This window comes from Puma concolor, chromosome D2, assembly GCF_028749965.1.
Source record: "Puma concolor isolate L17-30 chromosome D2, mPumCon1.1.hap2, whole genome shotgun sequence".
Taxonomy (NCBI): Eukaryota; Metazoa; Chordata; class Mammalia; order Carnivora; family Felidae; genus Puma; species Puma concolor.
Window position 1 is genome coordinate 79433605 of NC_141677.1, and position 14227 is coordinate 79447831.

At 53.7% G+C, this 14227-nt stretch overlaps 1 protein-coding gene across 1 annotated transcript in view; it reads left to right on the forward strand.

The window, feature by feature from the left end:
• The first annotated feature begins 1214 nt into the window (after positions 1–1214).
• HTRA1 (HtrA serine peptidase 1) overlaps positions 1215–14227 on the forward strand; it is a 51774-nt gene continuing 38761 nt past the window's right edge. The window contains exon 1 of the mRNA XM_086681083.1: positions 1215–1761. Within this exon, the coding sequence (XP_086537209.1) occupies positions 1275–1761 (487 nt within the window). The 5' untranslated portion in view covers positions 1215–1274. The remainder of the gene's footprint in view (positions 1762–14227) is intronic.

Sequence of the window (14227 nt, forward strand, 5' to 3'; positions counted from 1 at the left end):
TTTTAAAACTATTTTTATTGGAAAAACATCCCGTGCACACGGGAACCACCCAAATACAAAAAAAAAAAAAAAAAAAGTGCAAAATCCCTAAGCCTCCTGTGCCCCTTCCCACACCTACTCCACCCCAAGGTCGGAGCTCCCAGCCCGCCCGTCCTTCCTTCGGCATCTCTGCCTGGGCGGGGCGTGTGCGAACCGGTCTCCTCCCGGGGCCTCAGGTGTAAGCTTTGTCCATCTGCTGAGTATCGGCCCGGAGGCCGACGCCCGAGGGCCTGGCGCCACCGGGACGCGCGGATCCACCTCCGGAGTCGCCCCTGCCCCTCCAGGTGATGCCTTGACTTGCATCTGTCCCAAAGGAAGCACCGAAGACTCTCAGGTGGAAGATCAAAGATGAACTCCTTTAGGTAATAACAACGTTTTGAGATAATCATGCACGTGGTGAAAAACTCAGGCGCTACAAAGCCCCTCTCTCACCCAGGACTCCCACACACCCCCCGCCCCGGTGCTACCAGCTTCTCGCGTCTACGCTCCGGAGTTATTCCGTGCATGTACAAGCACGCCTCCCACCCGTTAACAACTTTCCAAAGGAATCTGACGCGAGTGATTGTATTCTAATTACTTCGGCTCTTTGCTTTTTTCACGTAACCGTGGGTCTGGCCGCGGGCTTTCCGCCAGCCCCGCCTTCCTCGCAAGGCTGCACCGGGACCGCGGTCACGGTCGCGCGTGTGGGACGCGGGGGTCAATTCCAGGGAAGTGCCCGTCCCCCTCCTCTGGAGCGCATGACCGAGGGCCAGCGGGTCCCCGGCTCGGCGGCAATCTGGGGAACTTCCTCGGGCCCGCGCGTGCGCGCGCGCGCGGGGCCGCCGCAGGTTCCCCTTCGCAGAGTCTTCCTTTTAGTTTTAGGCTGGCGAGGGGCGTGCGAGAACCCGCGGACGGGAGGGGCGGGAGGGGCGCGCGGAGCCGGACACCGAGCCCCGCGAGAGGGCGGACCCGCGCGCCGCCCCGCCCGCTCCCCGCGAGCCGCGCCGTGCCCGGGCGCGCCCGCCCTGCCCCCGCCGCGGGCGGTCCCCGCTGCAGCCGCCCGCCCGCCCCCCGGCCGCACCCCCCCCCCGGCCGCCGTGCCCGTCCCCAAGGCGGCTCGTCACCGCCGCGAGGCCAATGGGCTGGGCCGCGCGGCCGCGCGCACTCGCACCCGCTCCCCCTAGTCCCTCCCGCGCTCTCCCCGGCGCCGCTCTCCGGCCCGCGCCCAGCCCGCCGCCGCCGCCGTCGGAGCCGCCATGCAGCCCCCGCGCGCCTCGTGCCTCCCGCCGCCGCCGCTGCTGCTGCTGCTGCTGCTCGCGGCGCCCGCCCCGGCGCAGCCGTCCCGGGCCGGACGCTCGGCGCCTGCCGCCGCCGCCGGGTGCCCGGAGCGCTGCGAGCCCGCGCGCTGCTCCCCGCCGCCGGCACATTGCGAAGGCGGCCGCGTCCGCGACGCGTGCGGCTGCTGCGAGGTGTGCGGCGCGCCCGAGGGGGCGGCGTGCGGCCTGCAGGAGGGCCCGTGCGGCGAGGGGCTGCAGTGCGTGGTGCCCTTCGGGGTGCCCGCCTCGGCCACGGTGCGGCGGCGCTCGCAGGCCGGCCTGTGCGTGTGCGCCAGCAGCGAGCCGGTGTGCGGCAGCGACGCCAACACCTACGCCAACCTGTGCCAGCTGCGCGCCGCCAGCCGCCGCTCCGAGAGGCTGCACCAGCCGCCGGTCATCGTCCTGCAGCGCGGCGCCTGCGGCCAAGGTACCTGCGCTCCCGGGGCTCCCCGCTCTCGCCATCCCGGCCCCGGCGGGCCGGCCGGGCGAGCCGAGGGGCGGCGAGGCGTCGCGGGGTGTTGGGGCTCCCACCTGCTGCGAGAGGCGGGGCCCCGGACCCCCGGTGGGGGAACTTTCCGCGGTCCCCCTGGGGACGTAAGCTTTGCGCCCGGCCCGGGGCCGGCTCCGCGCCCGGCGGGTGCCCCGCGCGCTCTGGGCGGCAGCCCCGGGCCAGGGTGACGGGGCGTCCCGCCCGCTGGCCGGCTGCTGGGTGCCCCGCGAGGCACCACAGCGCCCCGGGGGAACACGGACAAACGAGACAGGAGTGTGCGCGTAGAGTTGAGAGGGATTGGGAAAGGTGCCTTGTGCCGGAGGCGTCGGGACCGCCAGGACTCATTTCTGTCGCTTTGCCTTCCTTCTACTTCTCTGCATTCCGCCCCCCACCCCCCTGGCGCCTTTAGAGTTAAGCGTGCGTTCGTCTTATTATGGATCCTGTCCCGGAAAACTTTCCCGTAACTTTGTATTTGAAAGGAACGGTGTTCCCGCCCGCTCCGCGGTTCCCCCAGATGATCTCGCTGGGTTGCCACCGCTTGAGCCCCGCAGCCTTTGCAGCGGCGTGGCCGCCTGCCTGCTTCCCGTGTTTTGAGCCAATCCTACAAAAATGAAAGTGGCTTTTTTTTTTTTTTTTTTTTGTAAATAAGCGGAACGGAACTTTGGATCGCGAAATCTGAGGCGGGGAAGGGGTGGGGGGAGGCGGGTTAGGGATGAAGAAGTGAACCCCTCCTCCTTACTTTCGCATCATTTCTGGCTCAGCGAGACCCGTCCTGGCTGGGGAGGTGCCGGTGACCCAGCGAAGGGTGGGGAAATTGTCTCTCTCGCGGGACCTTCCAGAGGGATGCTTCTCCAGGCGGAGAGACCATGTGGAAAAACAATACGGAGTTCAGCTGCGGCCAATCCAGCGGTGTAGGGACGGGCCGGCTGTGCTTGGCAGCGCACTTGGCCGCAGCCTCCTACCGCGGGCAGTGCATGGAGAGGGAGGGAGGCAGGGGAGCCCAGCGCCAGGAAGTGGTCTAGATTTTCTTTGGAGAAATATGGTCCAACACGACCAACTAGGGCCTGGCACAGGTTGGCTCCCACGCAGAGAAAGGTGCCAGAGCTGTGGAGGAGAAATTGGAGGTTGTGTATTCCAGCAACACGGGAGCAGGGAGCCCGGCCTGCCCTCAGGAAAGAGCCTAGCCAGGGGGGAGGCAGGAGACCTCCCTCGGAGAGAAGTGGTCCAACAGCGACTGAGGTATGGCTGTGACAGTGCACAGGTGTGAGATTCCCGTTTCACAGATAGGGGAACTGAGGCTCAGTTACTTGCCCACGGCCACTCAGCTGGAATTTGAACCCAGACAGCCTTCCTTGGTGCCAGCCTAGTGCTCAACCCCAAGGCTGAGAAAGAGAGGTCAGACGGGGTGACGGAAGTTTCCGGAAGGCCGGGAAGTGCATCCCCGGCGGCCTGCTCAGTCTGGGCAAAGCCTGAAACTTGCTTGGGAGCTGGTGAATAGATTGGTGTGGCTGGGGACGTTAGGGGCGGGCAGCGAGAGTGACTCAGGCTGGTGGCACAGAGTCCCGGGCCTGAAGAGGCCGGCTGTGCTGTGTATTTGGATGTTCTTGGACCAGGGGCAGCTTAAAGAAATCCCGGCGTAGGACTCACCTAGCACCGGAGCGCAGAACTCGCCAGGGTGCGGAGTGAGGGCCACTGCAATAGTCTGGGTGTGGGGTGACGACACTGAAAAAAGCATCTGGCATATTTTTGTCAAAAACAAGCCAGCTGTTCCTGTGTGTAGTCTCACTGCTCGGGGTCTTGAGTCATTGGCACCGTCTGAGCACCTGATTTATTGCCCGTGGAGTCACTTAGCGAGCTTTGTAGTTGGCAGAGGCATTAATAGTCGCCGTGTGGAGAGAAACAGGTCCTTGTCCGTGGGCCATCAGGCCCACATCAGGCTCCCAGACAGCGGCCTTGAGAGGAGAGAGAGACAAGAGGGGGCGAGGCTATTCTCACCCTTTTCTCTGCAAGTATTTATTGAGCGCTGCGGTGTGTCAGACGCCGTGTGCTTCTCTGCCTGGCACACGGGAGGCACCCGGTAGGTATGTGGGCAGGTGATGAATGAATAAGTGAATGCATCAGGAAATAAGAGGTGCCTGAGACACAGGGCCATCCAGACTTCCCCTAATGGAAGGCCTTGCTTTTCCCATCTGCTGCCTACCCGCGCTCCACTTCTGCCATCTAGCACTCCACCCTTGACTTCCCAGAGGTGCCTCTGCGGACCGGAGCCTGGGAGCCAAGACTTCATTCAGTGGAAGCCCGGCCGGCGAGCAGGTCACTTGACGTCGTTGTTGAATGAGGTGAATTGGCAGCCAGTTCTGGCCGAGAGGGTTGGCGGGAATGCTCTCTCTTTTCGCTGGGGTGATCGCGGGAGGCCTGGAGTTGGAGGGAGCCGTGCACGGATGTGGGGAAGGAGCTCCCGAGACAGGAGCGGGCTCCATGATCTCCGAGATCCTCTGGAGGGTTTGTCTGGAGCAGAGAGCGAGCGGGGAGCCAGGAGGAAATGCCCGCAGACCAGCGGGCCCTGAGTTGAGCGGCTCTTTAGAATCATGGTGGATGGTTGGATGGGGGAACGTGTCACCACTGACAAGAAAGCACTTTTATCTGTAAGCTGTTTAACGAAGAGTTCAGACAGCGTCTCCTAAAAATGGTTCTGGAGGTGAAGCCAACTCATCTATTTCAGAAATCTCGGGGCACCGGGGTGGCTCAGTCGGTTAAGCGGCCGACTTCAGTTCAGGTCATGATCTCGTGGTCGGTGGGTTCGAGCCCCGCGTGGGGCTCTGTGCTGACAGCTCAGAGCCTGGAGCCTGCTTCGAATTCTGTGTCTCCCTCTCTCTCTGCCCCTCCCCTGTTCATGCTCTGTCTCTCTCTGTCTCAAAAATAAATAAACATTAAAAAAATATTAAAAAAAAAAAAAGAAATAATGCTGCTGTCAGGGTTTGGATGGGAAAGTGTCCAAGTATGAGAACAAAGATCTCTCATCTTTCACCACTAACAGCTTGGATTCATTTAAAGCAAAAATTTGCTGCTGTCAGGAAATTATAACGGAGAAAGGAATTGCAAGTAATATAACAGTATAATAATAAAGGCTAACATATATTTAGGGCTTATTCTGTGCCAGGCATGTGTCAGCCCATTTGACCCTCCTAGAATCGTGTGAGGAGTGTGCTCTAATCTTCCCTGTGTCCCAACTGGGAGACAGAGTCACAGAGAAGTTCCTTGTCCAGGACTTGAACCCATGCATCTGGTCCAGGGTGCATTCATAATCACCATGCTGTGCTGTTGACAGAGAAACTAAGATTATAAGCCAGCTCCAGCTAAGCCGCGGCTAATAGCTGGAATAAACAGTGCTCCAGATGGCCATGGCCTTGACATGAAATGTAGGACACCTCCCAGCTCTCATTCCACAGGCACGAGAGTTGAAGGACATGGTTGCCCCAGTTGCCGTCAGTGCAACTTTTGCTACAGAAAAGCAAAAGAACAGAAGGGGCTGGAAGAGAGATGTTTCCAAACCAGAACCCTCGGCCCCAGACTGCTGTTGGGGAGAGAAAGTCCCCTCTGGATTCCCAGACATTGCAAAAGACTAGCCAGCACTACAGATCTCTGCTAAAAATGGACGAGAAGCCAGGAAAGAGGCCTGAAAAAGACTTCTCAAAGCAGCAGGCTACTCCGTTTCTACCCCTAGTACCCACCCCAGGAGAGCCCACCCCACCCCAAACTGCAGCCCAGACAAGCCTGGAGCTCTCCCGTCCTCGTTCTGGTCCTGGTCCCAACATCGCCGTCCCCCCCCCCCCCCGCCCCCCAAATCTCTCCTCCCCCACCCTGATGAGGTGGAGCCTGGCTGTGCATTCCTGGTAAAGAGCCACCAGCTTGGAAGAAGAACCGTCTTTTCCACGGTTTAGAAGGCTTTGCTCTCTCCGGTTGGTTATTTGCCTTTATTCTCTTGTCGGTTTTGCTAAAGAGTTAAAATATTAAAGTTTCACAAAATTAGTAAGTTAACAGTGTCGAAAGCCAAGCGTTTGAGTTATTTCATTCCGTCCAGAAGAGCTGTAAATAGGTTGCATTAGAGCTTAAAATAACCGCATTCAGTAAGCGATTCTGGTGGGGACCATGAGCTAACTGTGGTCAGGCGTCCGACAGCCTCCGGACTGCGGGGCTGGATTCTGAGTCCATTTGGAGTTGTGTGATCCTGGACACTGTTTCGTGCCTTGGATTGAGAGATCAGACTTTCCATGGGCCTGTATATCAAGTGAATAAATAGCTCTGGTCGGGCTTAGTTTGAAGAAGAAATCAAGCTTGGCAGCGGCTGAGGGTTCCTTGGAAGGCCAGCTGGTGTGGAGGGACTGGCGGGCTGGCCCCTGGCTCTGACCCTTCCTAGACTGTTACCTCACCAGGTGACCAGCCCCCGACATCTCAGAGCCTCAGCAATGAGGGGATTGGGCCAGATGATCTCTGAGGTCCCTTCTAGCTGGAATGGTCTGTGATTCTTGTAAGAAAACTAATCTAAAAACCCGTGGTCACGTGGCCCATCTTGGGCCTGGTTCCCTTGTACGTTAGCTTTTGCTGGCTGGGGAAAATCCCTGGTTGACCATCGTGGTGACATGCCCACCCCTGAGATGTGAGCTCCAGTGAACCTGGTGCCTCTCCCTGCTTTTCCCAGAGGCCCCACGGCTGGGCTGGAGTGGGATCCTTCTCGAGTCATTTCATCTTTCTTTCCCACCTTCCTTGCCATTAAAGAAGAAGGAAGAAGGGAAGGCAGGCAGGCAGGCAGGCTGGCAGGCAAGAAAGGAGGCAAGAAGGCAAAGAAAGAAAGGGAGGTAGAATTAACATCAACAGAGGAACTGAGACAGGTACCAATTCCAAATGCTTTTTCAAAAGGCCCCCAGAAGTGATAGGGAAGTTGGTGTGACCCAGTGCTGCTGGGTGACATGTGTCTAGAGCCACCGATGGTCACCAGCTAGGATAACACAGCACCAGACCGAAATGAGTGGCAGCGAAGAGGCCAGGCCACTTGCTGCTCAGAGGGTACAGAATTTAGCGTTTGGAATTAGTGACATGGATTCTATTTCTAAGTTTCTTCAGAGCATTTATGGAACACCTACTGTGTACTCAGAAGGGGGTCGAAGGGAGTAAGGCTAGCAGCCCACGATCTCAAGGACTTCGTGCTGGATCACGCGATACCTGGCCTCAGGAGTCGGATCAGCACTTTCTAAACGTGGGACGTCGTGTGTGTGACGTAATCTCTGTAAGCCTCAGTTTCCTCGTCAGTGGAATAATAATAAAAACAATAGTACCTGCGTACATATGTCCTTGGGTTGCCAGGGGGTGGAAGCTCCTAATTATATGAAGTGCTTAGAAGTGTACCTGCTGCGTTACTAGGACCCAATCAGCATTAGCTGTAATAATAGAAACAGTCATCATTTTTGAGACATCTAACAGGGAGTCAGCTCGGCGGGGCGAGTGCTGTAAGGATCATGTCTTCCTGGGGATGAGGTGGGCAGGTGCGTTACAGAAGGCTTCGCAGAGAAGGAAGGTGGTGGGGGACATGTGTCCTGGAAGCTGACTTGGAATTTGCCAGTAAATATGTTTGAAAGTTTCTCTGGGCAGAGGGACTCAGACGCCACTGTCCCTGTTACCCCGTGAACCCCCTGGTCCTTGCCTATGTATCATTTGACAAGTGTGTGACTTTTCTTTCTTTCTCTCTTTCTTTCTTTCTTTCTTTCTTTCTTTCTTTCTTTCTTTCTTTCTTTCTTTCTTTCTTTCTCTTTCTTTCTTTCTTTCTTTCTTTCTTTCTTTCTTTCTTTCTTTCTTTCTTTCTTTCTTTCTTTCTTTCTCCTTCCTTCCTTCCTTCCTTCCTTCCTTCCTTCCTTCCTTCCTTCCTTCCTTCCTTCCTATTTAGTTTCGAGAGAGAGAGAGAGAGAGAGCGTGAGAATGAGTGGGGGAGGGGCAGAGAAAAAGGGAGACACAGAATCCGAAGCAGGTTCTGGGCTCCCAGCTGTCAGCACAGAGCCCGATGCGGGGCTTGTACCCACCAGCAGGGAGATCATGATCTGAGCCAAAGTCGGACGCTTAACCATCTGAGCCACTAGGTGCCCCTGTGTGACTTCTCTTGAGTGAAGAGCTGGGACACCTGAGCTTTTACAGATGTCCCCTTGTTAACCCTGCCTGGAGGGACTTTGTGACGCTCAGGAGATGGCAGTGTTTAGAAGCCCTGAGAGCTTCTTGAATAATCCTTGTTTTGGGAGTGTCTCACATGGAAAGATTTGCCACATCGAAGTGTGGGAGCCTACCGGCTACCCTATTATTTGAGATTCCTGGGACAAATTGTCAAGTAAGTGCATTGCATGCACACGGGCCTCCCCAGCATCACGTGACCATGGCCCACTCCCTCACCGGGGGCTGATCCTGCGCCCTTGGGCACATGCCGGTTTCGGAGGGCACGTTGTTGTGGCTGGAATTTTTGATAGTTTTCAGATTTGAATAAACCCTAAGTGAGTCAGAGGCTTGTGCAATGCCTTCAGGCCTCAGGAAACATCTTTTTCATTAGTTGTGCAATCAGATCTTGAGAAGAAGACGGTAGGCCTGTGTGTGTGACGAGCTGTTTTCTTCTCAGGGTTTGGCGAGGTTTGCGGGACGGTTCCCTTTCACATCGTCTCGGGTGAGATTTCAGCAGCTCATCTAGCACTTGAGTCATCTCGCACCCCGTGACTGGGAGAAGCCCTGTCTTCGGTGCCACTATTCCAGGTGGCAGTCACCACCTGGTGGGGATGGATGGACACAGAGTTCTGCCGGTTGGCGTTGCCCAGGCAGGTGGCTGCCAGCCAGATATGGAGGAGAGAAGGCTCAGCGTCTAGCGGTCACATCTGGTTTTCTCTGGCGGAGTGAGCTAGCCAGGGGGCCCAGGGACCCCAGGACGGCCGGGTGGTGGGTCACAGCCCTGGAGAAACAGTGACCCCCAGAGAGCTACTGCCACTGTGTGTGCTCTGGGAGGGGACACTGTGCACCCTGAGTTAGGGGCCTGCTGCCTCCTTGGCCACTAGGGCCACCCGGGGGAGGGAATGGCATTGTCCTCGCTTCCCGGCTCAGGAAACAAGAGAAGGCTCCAAGCAGTAGGTTGTAACTGACCAAGGCTCCCTGGCAGGACGAAGCAGGGCTGGGATTGGGACCCAACTCTGTCTTACTCCCAAACCATTTTGAGACTTCTTTTTTATCCATGTTTTTTATTGATTTTTGAGAAAGAGAGAGAGAGAGTACAAGTGGGGTAGGTAGGGGCAGAGAGAGAGGGAGACAGAGGGTCCAAAGCGGGCCCTGTGCTGAGAGCAGAAAGTCCGATGCGGGGATTGAACTCACAAGCAGTGAGATCATGGCCTGAGCCGAAGTTGGACGCTTATCCGACTGAGCCACCCAGGCGCCTCAAGACTTCTTTGCCTCGAGTGTTACTTAGAAGACTGTTACTGAATCTCCAAGTATTTGGCGGGGGGCAGTTTCCAGCGATCTTTTCTGTTCTCGATTTCTAGTTCAGTTCCACTGTGGTCTGAGAACATACTTGGTATGATTTCTGTTCTTTTAAGTTTGGTAGGGTGTGTATTCTGGTCTGGAATGTGGCCTGTCTTGGCGAGTGTTCCATGTGAACAGCAGAATATTCTGCTGTGGCTGTTGGATGGAGTGTTTTATACATGCCAACTAGGTCTAGTGGACTGATAGTGCTGTTCAGGTCAACCCTGGCCTGACTGATTTTTGGCCTGCTTGGTCTGTCGGTTCGCGAGACAGGTGTGGCAAAGTCTCCTGAGTCTGCTCCAAAGCCCTGACCCGCTGTCTCCTTTGTGACCTCCTGGTGTCAGGAGACCTGGGTTCTCGTACTTGCTTGGACCTTTTGGGGGAGTTCCTAACTCCCTTCAGCCTCAGTTTCCTCATCTGTAATATGGGGATAACGATGCTGCCTAGGAGACCTCAGAGGGACACTGTGAGAGTCAGAGGAGAGAGTGGCTGTGAAGCTGTGTGGTCATCTGGGAGTCCTGGAGCATTGCACCTGCAAGGAATTAGGAGCCTGAATTGGCACTTCCGGACTCTTCCGGGGCTCCTGGTACAACCAGCACCAAGCGGTGGAGCCAGAAGGATGCAAAAAGTAATACGCTTCCTGTGTGTTTAAGACATGGGTCTCCTCTGGGCGTGTCCCCCCATCCCACTGAGACACGATAGCCCTTGGCCAGGGCGACTGCATTATTCGTAAGCACTGATGCTCTGTTTCAGGGAAGCCAAAGGTCAAGTCCACTACCATCAGCTCTTAAGGGAAGAACACTTTGGCTCAAACCACTAGGAATTGGGAATTATTATACGGAGCACACTGCCATCTCCACTGTGCCTCCAGGGAGCCTGTGGCGTGCGTTCTGAGTTCCTCAGGCTGAGTTTCTGTCGGACATCTGCTGGCCAAGAAGTGGCCTGAATTGAGGTTCTCCAGCTTGAAATTGCTGGAGAAATTCATCAAATGTATGAATCCGTATTCCAAGATACGACACTTTTGACATTTTGGGTTCTGAAAACTAGAGCCCAGTATGGGTTCAGCCCTCACCGGAGAAACCCAGGAGAAGTCTGATAACAGCACAGAAGGCACAGGAGGAAGGGCAAGGATTGGAGACTGTCGAGAAAGGACCCACGTGCCCTGATTCCTTCCTGTGTGTGTGTGTGGGGGGGGGGTGGTTCTGCGGTGTTCTCAGACACAGCCATTTCCTTGGAATGCCCATCACTGGCCAGCCAGACAGTCCTTCGTCCTCTGAAAAATACTGTGGGCTTCCACAGCCCATCTCTGACCACGGCCGCACCTCATTTTCATGTTTTCTGGGGTTTTGTGGACAAGAACAACTCCTTCCCTTCAGAGGGCTGGCCATAGTCCCCAAGTGCCTCGTAGGGAGGACCGAATCCCAGAGTGTGCAGCCTGAGTGTGGAAGGGCCTTGCAGGTCTTGTAGCCCAACCCTTCTCTTTACAGATGGGGAAATGGGCACCTAAGGGGAACATGACTCATGAGCTGCCCAGCTCATCAGTGGAGAGCCAGTGTGGACTCCATCCTGAGGCCCTTCCCACGTCAACCACACCTTCCTGCTGGAAGCAAGTGGGTGTTTGGGAGAGGACAGGGTCCATCCATATGATTTTCCCATGAGGCTGAGAAGCAGTGGGTACTTTGGCTTAGTCTTCCAAAATGATGCTAAAGATAACTGCCCCCCCCCAAAAAAAAATGATCTCCCCTCCAAAAGAATGATCTCTTTCAGTTGGAAGATGACCCCAAAGCCATGCACGTAATGACTGATTTCTCCTCTCAAGAGTTCTAAGCACATATTATTAATGCCTCTGAACTATAATTATAGTGCTCTCGCTGAGGGGAAAGAAAAAAAAACAACCAGTACAAATATCATGGCCAGATAAATCGGGGCTGAGATGCTTCCTTGTCTTTTAAGCTGCGGTTAGATTTTCTTTGAGATGACTATACCAAGTTTTCCCTCTCTTAGCATCAAGGCTCTTTTTACTTTTTATTTCTTTTACTGGACTCTGTAGACATCTCAGGACATGAATTCATACATTTGATGACACATTTTACCGTATCAATTTTTAAAAATTATAAATATAGTCTAATTACATCGCAAATAAAGAAAACTGGCAAAAAGAGCCACAGTTTGGCATCTCCATCATTTCTGTCCCAAGCATTACCAGCGTCTGGTTACCGAGTCCCCGCTTTGTGTCTGTTTGAACTGTGGTTGCTGTGGCAGGGGATACTGAAATGAACATTTTCATGCTCTTGGTTACTTTTGTATCTAGGGTTATTCCCCAGGGCAGATATTAAGAAGTGCGACGACTGGATGGAATAAGGCTTTTTTAATGCCCCTCTGTGTATATTGCCAAGTTGTCTTCCTAGAGGGTTGTACCCATGTTCATTGCCATCAGCTGTAGAATTAGCAGCGTCTTAAGTCACTGAAAGTTGAGACGGGCAACAAGAAATTCCCCTAAAAGAAAACCTTCAAGATAAATGGAACAGGATGATGCCAAATGAGTCATTCTGTTCACTGAATAGATCACCTGGTTGGTCTTTCAGTTATTTATTTATTTATTTATTTATTTATTTATTTATTTATTTATTTATTTATTTATTTTTAATGTTTATTTATTTTTGAGAGTGACATAGAGCATGAGCAGGGGAGGGGCAGAGAGAGAAGGAGACACAGAATCCAAAGCGGGCTCCAGGCTCTGAGCTGTCAGCACAGAGCGCGATACGGGGCTCGAACTCACGAACCGTGAGATCATGACCTGAGCCAAAGTCGGACGCTTAACCGACTGAGCCACCCAGGCACCCTGGTCTTTTAAGTTGTTTTTATTTTCAGGTGGATGCTTTTAAGAGATAATCAATGTTTGGGGTAGAGTGAACACTTCAAAAATTTGGTTTTTACCCAGTGATAGAGTTGTGATCCCAGACTGTCTGACCTGGAAGCGGTCCTGTGTTTGTTAGGTCATCTTATCTGACCCTACTGTTTTCAGTGAGGAGCCAGGACCAGTCAGGGCATGTGAAGGTCCGAGGTCACAACCCAGGCTGTGACCGAGGACTTGAGTCCCTGGACACCCAGCCCAGGCCTCTCTGCGCTGAGCCTCCCAGATATCCAGTACTGCCCAGGATGCAGGAGGAGGCCAGGATGTTTTTGTTTCTTTTGCAAAGGGAAGAATATGTTTATTCAAACGTTTTGTACACACAGAAATATGACATGAGCCACATAGATAAAATCCACCTTTCTAGTCGCCCCATTAAAAGAGTTAAAAAGGTACAAATGACATTTTTTTCTTTTTTATTGTAGTTGTATTGAGGCGTAATTCGCATGCCGTGAAATTCACCCTTTTAAAGTGTATGGTTCACAGTTTCTGTATATTCTCAGAGGGGCGCAGTTATCACCGTGGTTGAATTCTATAACATTTTCATCACTCCCAAAAGAAAGCCAGTACCCAGGGGCACCTGGGTGGCTCAGTCGGTTGAACGTCCGACTTCGGCTCAGGTCATGATCTCACGGTTCGTGGGTTCGAGCCCCCACATCAGGCTCACTGCTGTCAGCGTGGAATCGGCTTTGGATTCTCTGTCCCCCCCTCTCTCTGCCCCTTCCGTGCCGTCTCTCTCTCTCTCTCTCTCTCTCTCTCTCTCTCTCTCTCAAAACTAAATAAACGTAAGAAAAAAAAAAGAAACCCAGTGCCCATCAGCATACACTCCATACTTTCCCTCTGCCCAGTCCTAGGCAGCCACTAAATCTGCTCTCTGTCCCTCTGGATTTGCCTGTTCTGGACATCTCCTACTAACGGAATTGCACCCCATGTGGTTTTTGGTGACTGGTTTCTTTCACTTAGCATAATGGTTTCAAGGCTCATTCACATTGTAGCATGTGCCGGTGCCTTAGTCCGTTCCATGGCCACATCAGACTCTCTTGGGTGGATATAGGAAGGCCAGACTTTGTATTCTATCGATTCTCCCTGACGGGGAGTCCTAATCCCAGCCGGGAAAGTCACGTTGAAAGTCTGAACTGTTGAGGTGGCCCTGGCTTGTTCTATCGGAAGCAACCAGAGCACGTGACACAGGAAGCCAGCATTGAAAACAGCAATATATGTATTTTTTAACTTATTTATTTAAATTCAAGTTATTTAACATACAGTGTAGTTAGTGATGGTTTCAGGAGTAGAACCCGGTGATTCATGACTTACATATGACACCCAGTGCTCATCCCAAGTGCCCTCCTTAATGCCCATCCCCCATTTAGCCCATCCCCCCACCCAACACCCCTCCAGCAGCCCTCAGTTTGTTCTCTGTATTTAAGAGTCTCTTATGGTTTGCCTGCCTCTGTTTTTTTTTAATTCTATTTTTTAAAATTTATATCCAAATTAGTTAGCATATAGTGCAACAATGATTTAGGAGTAGATTCCTTAATGCCCCTTACCCATTTAGCCCGTTCCCCCCCCCCAAAACCCCTCCAGCAACCCTCAGTTTGTTGGGTCTCTTAGGGTTTGTCTTCCCCTCTGTTTTTATATTATTTTCCTTCCTTTCCCCTATGTTCATCTGTTTTGTCTCTTAAAGGAAACCGGGAATATTCTATATGGATGGGAATTATATGCTGACAGGAAGAGATCAGGAAATGCACTTCTCAGATTTATTAGATCATATAACTTTGTAGGGAGCTGGAAAGGATGTCGGAAATGGTCTAGCCCACCCCCTCATCATCTTACTGCTGAGGTAACTGAGGCCCAGAGAGGGGAAGTGGCTTGTCTCGGGTCTCAGGCCCCACTTTTCACTTCTTCCTTGAGCCAGAGATTCCCCCTGGCTTCTGTCTCGGTTTCCTAAGTTACCCT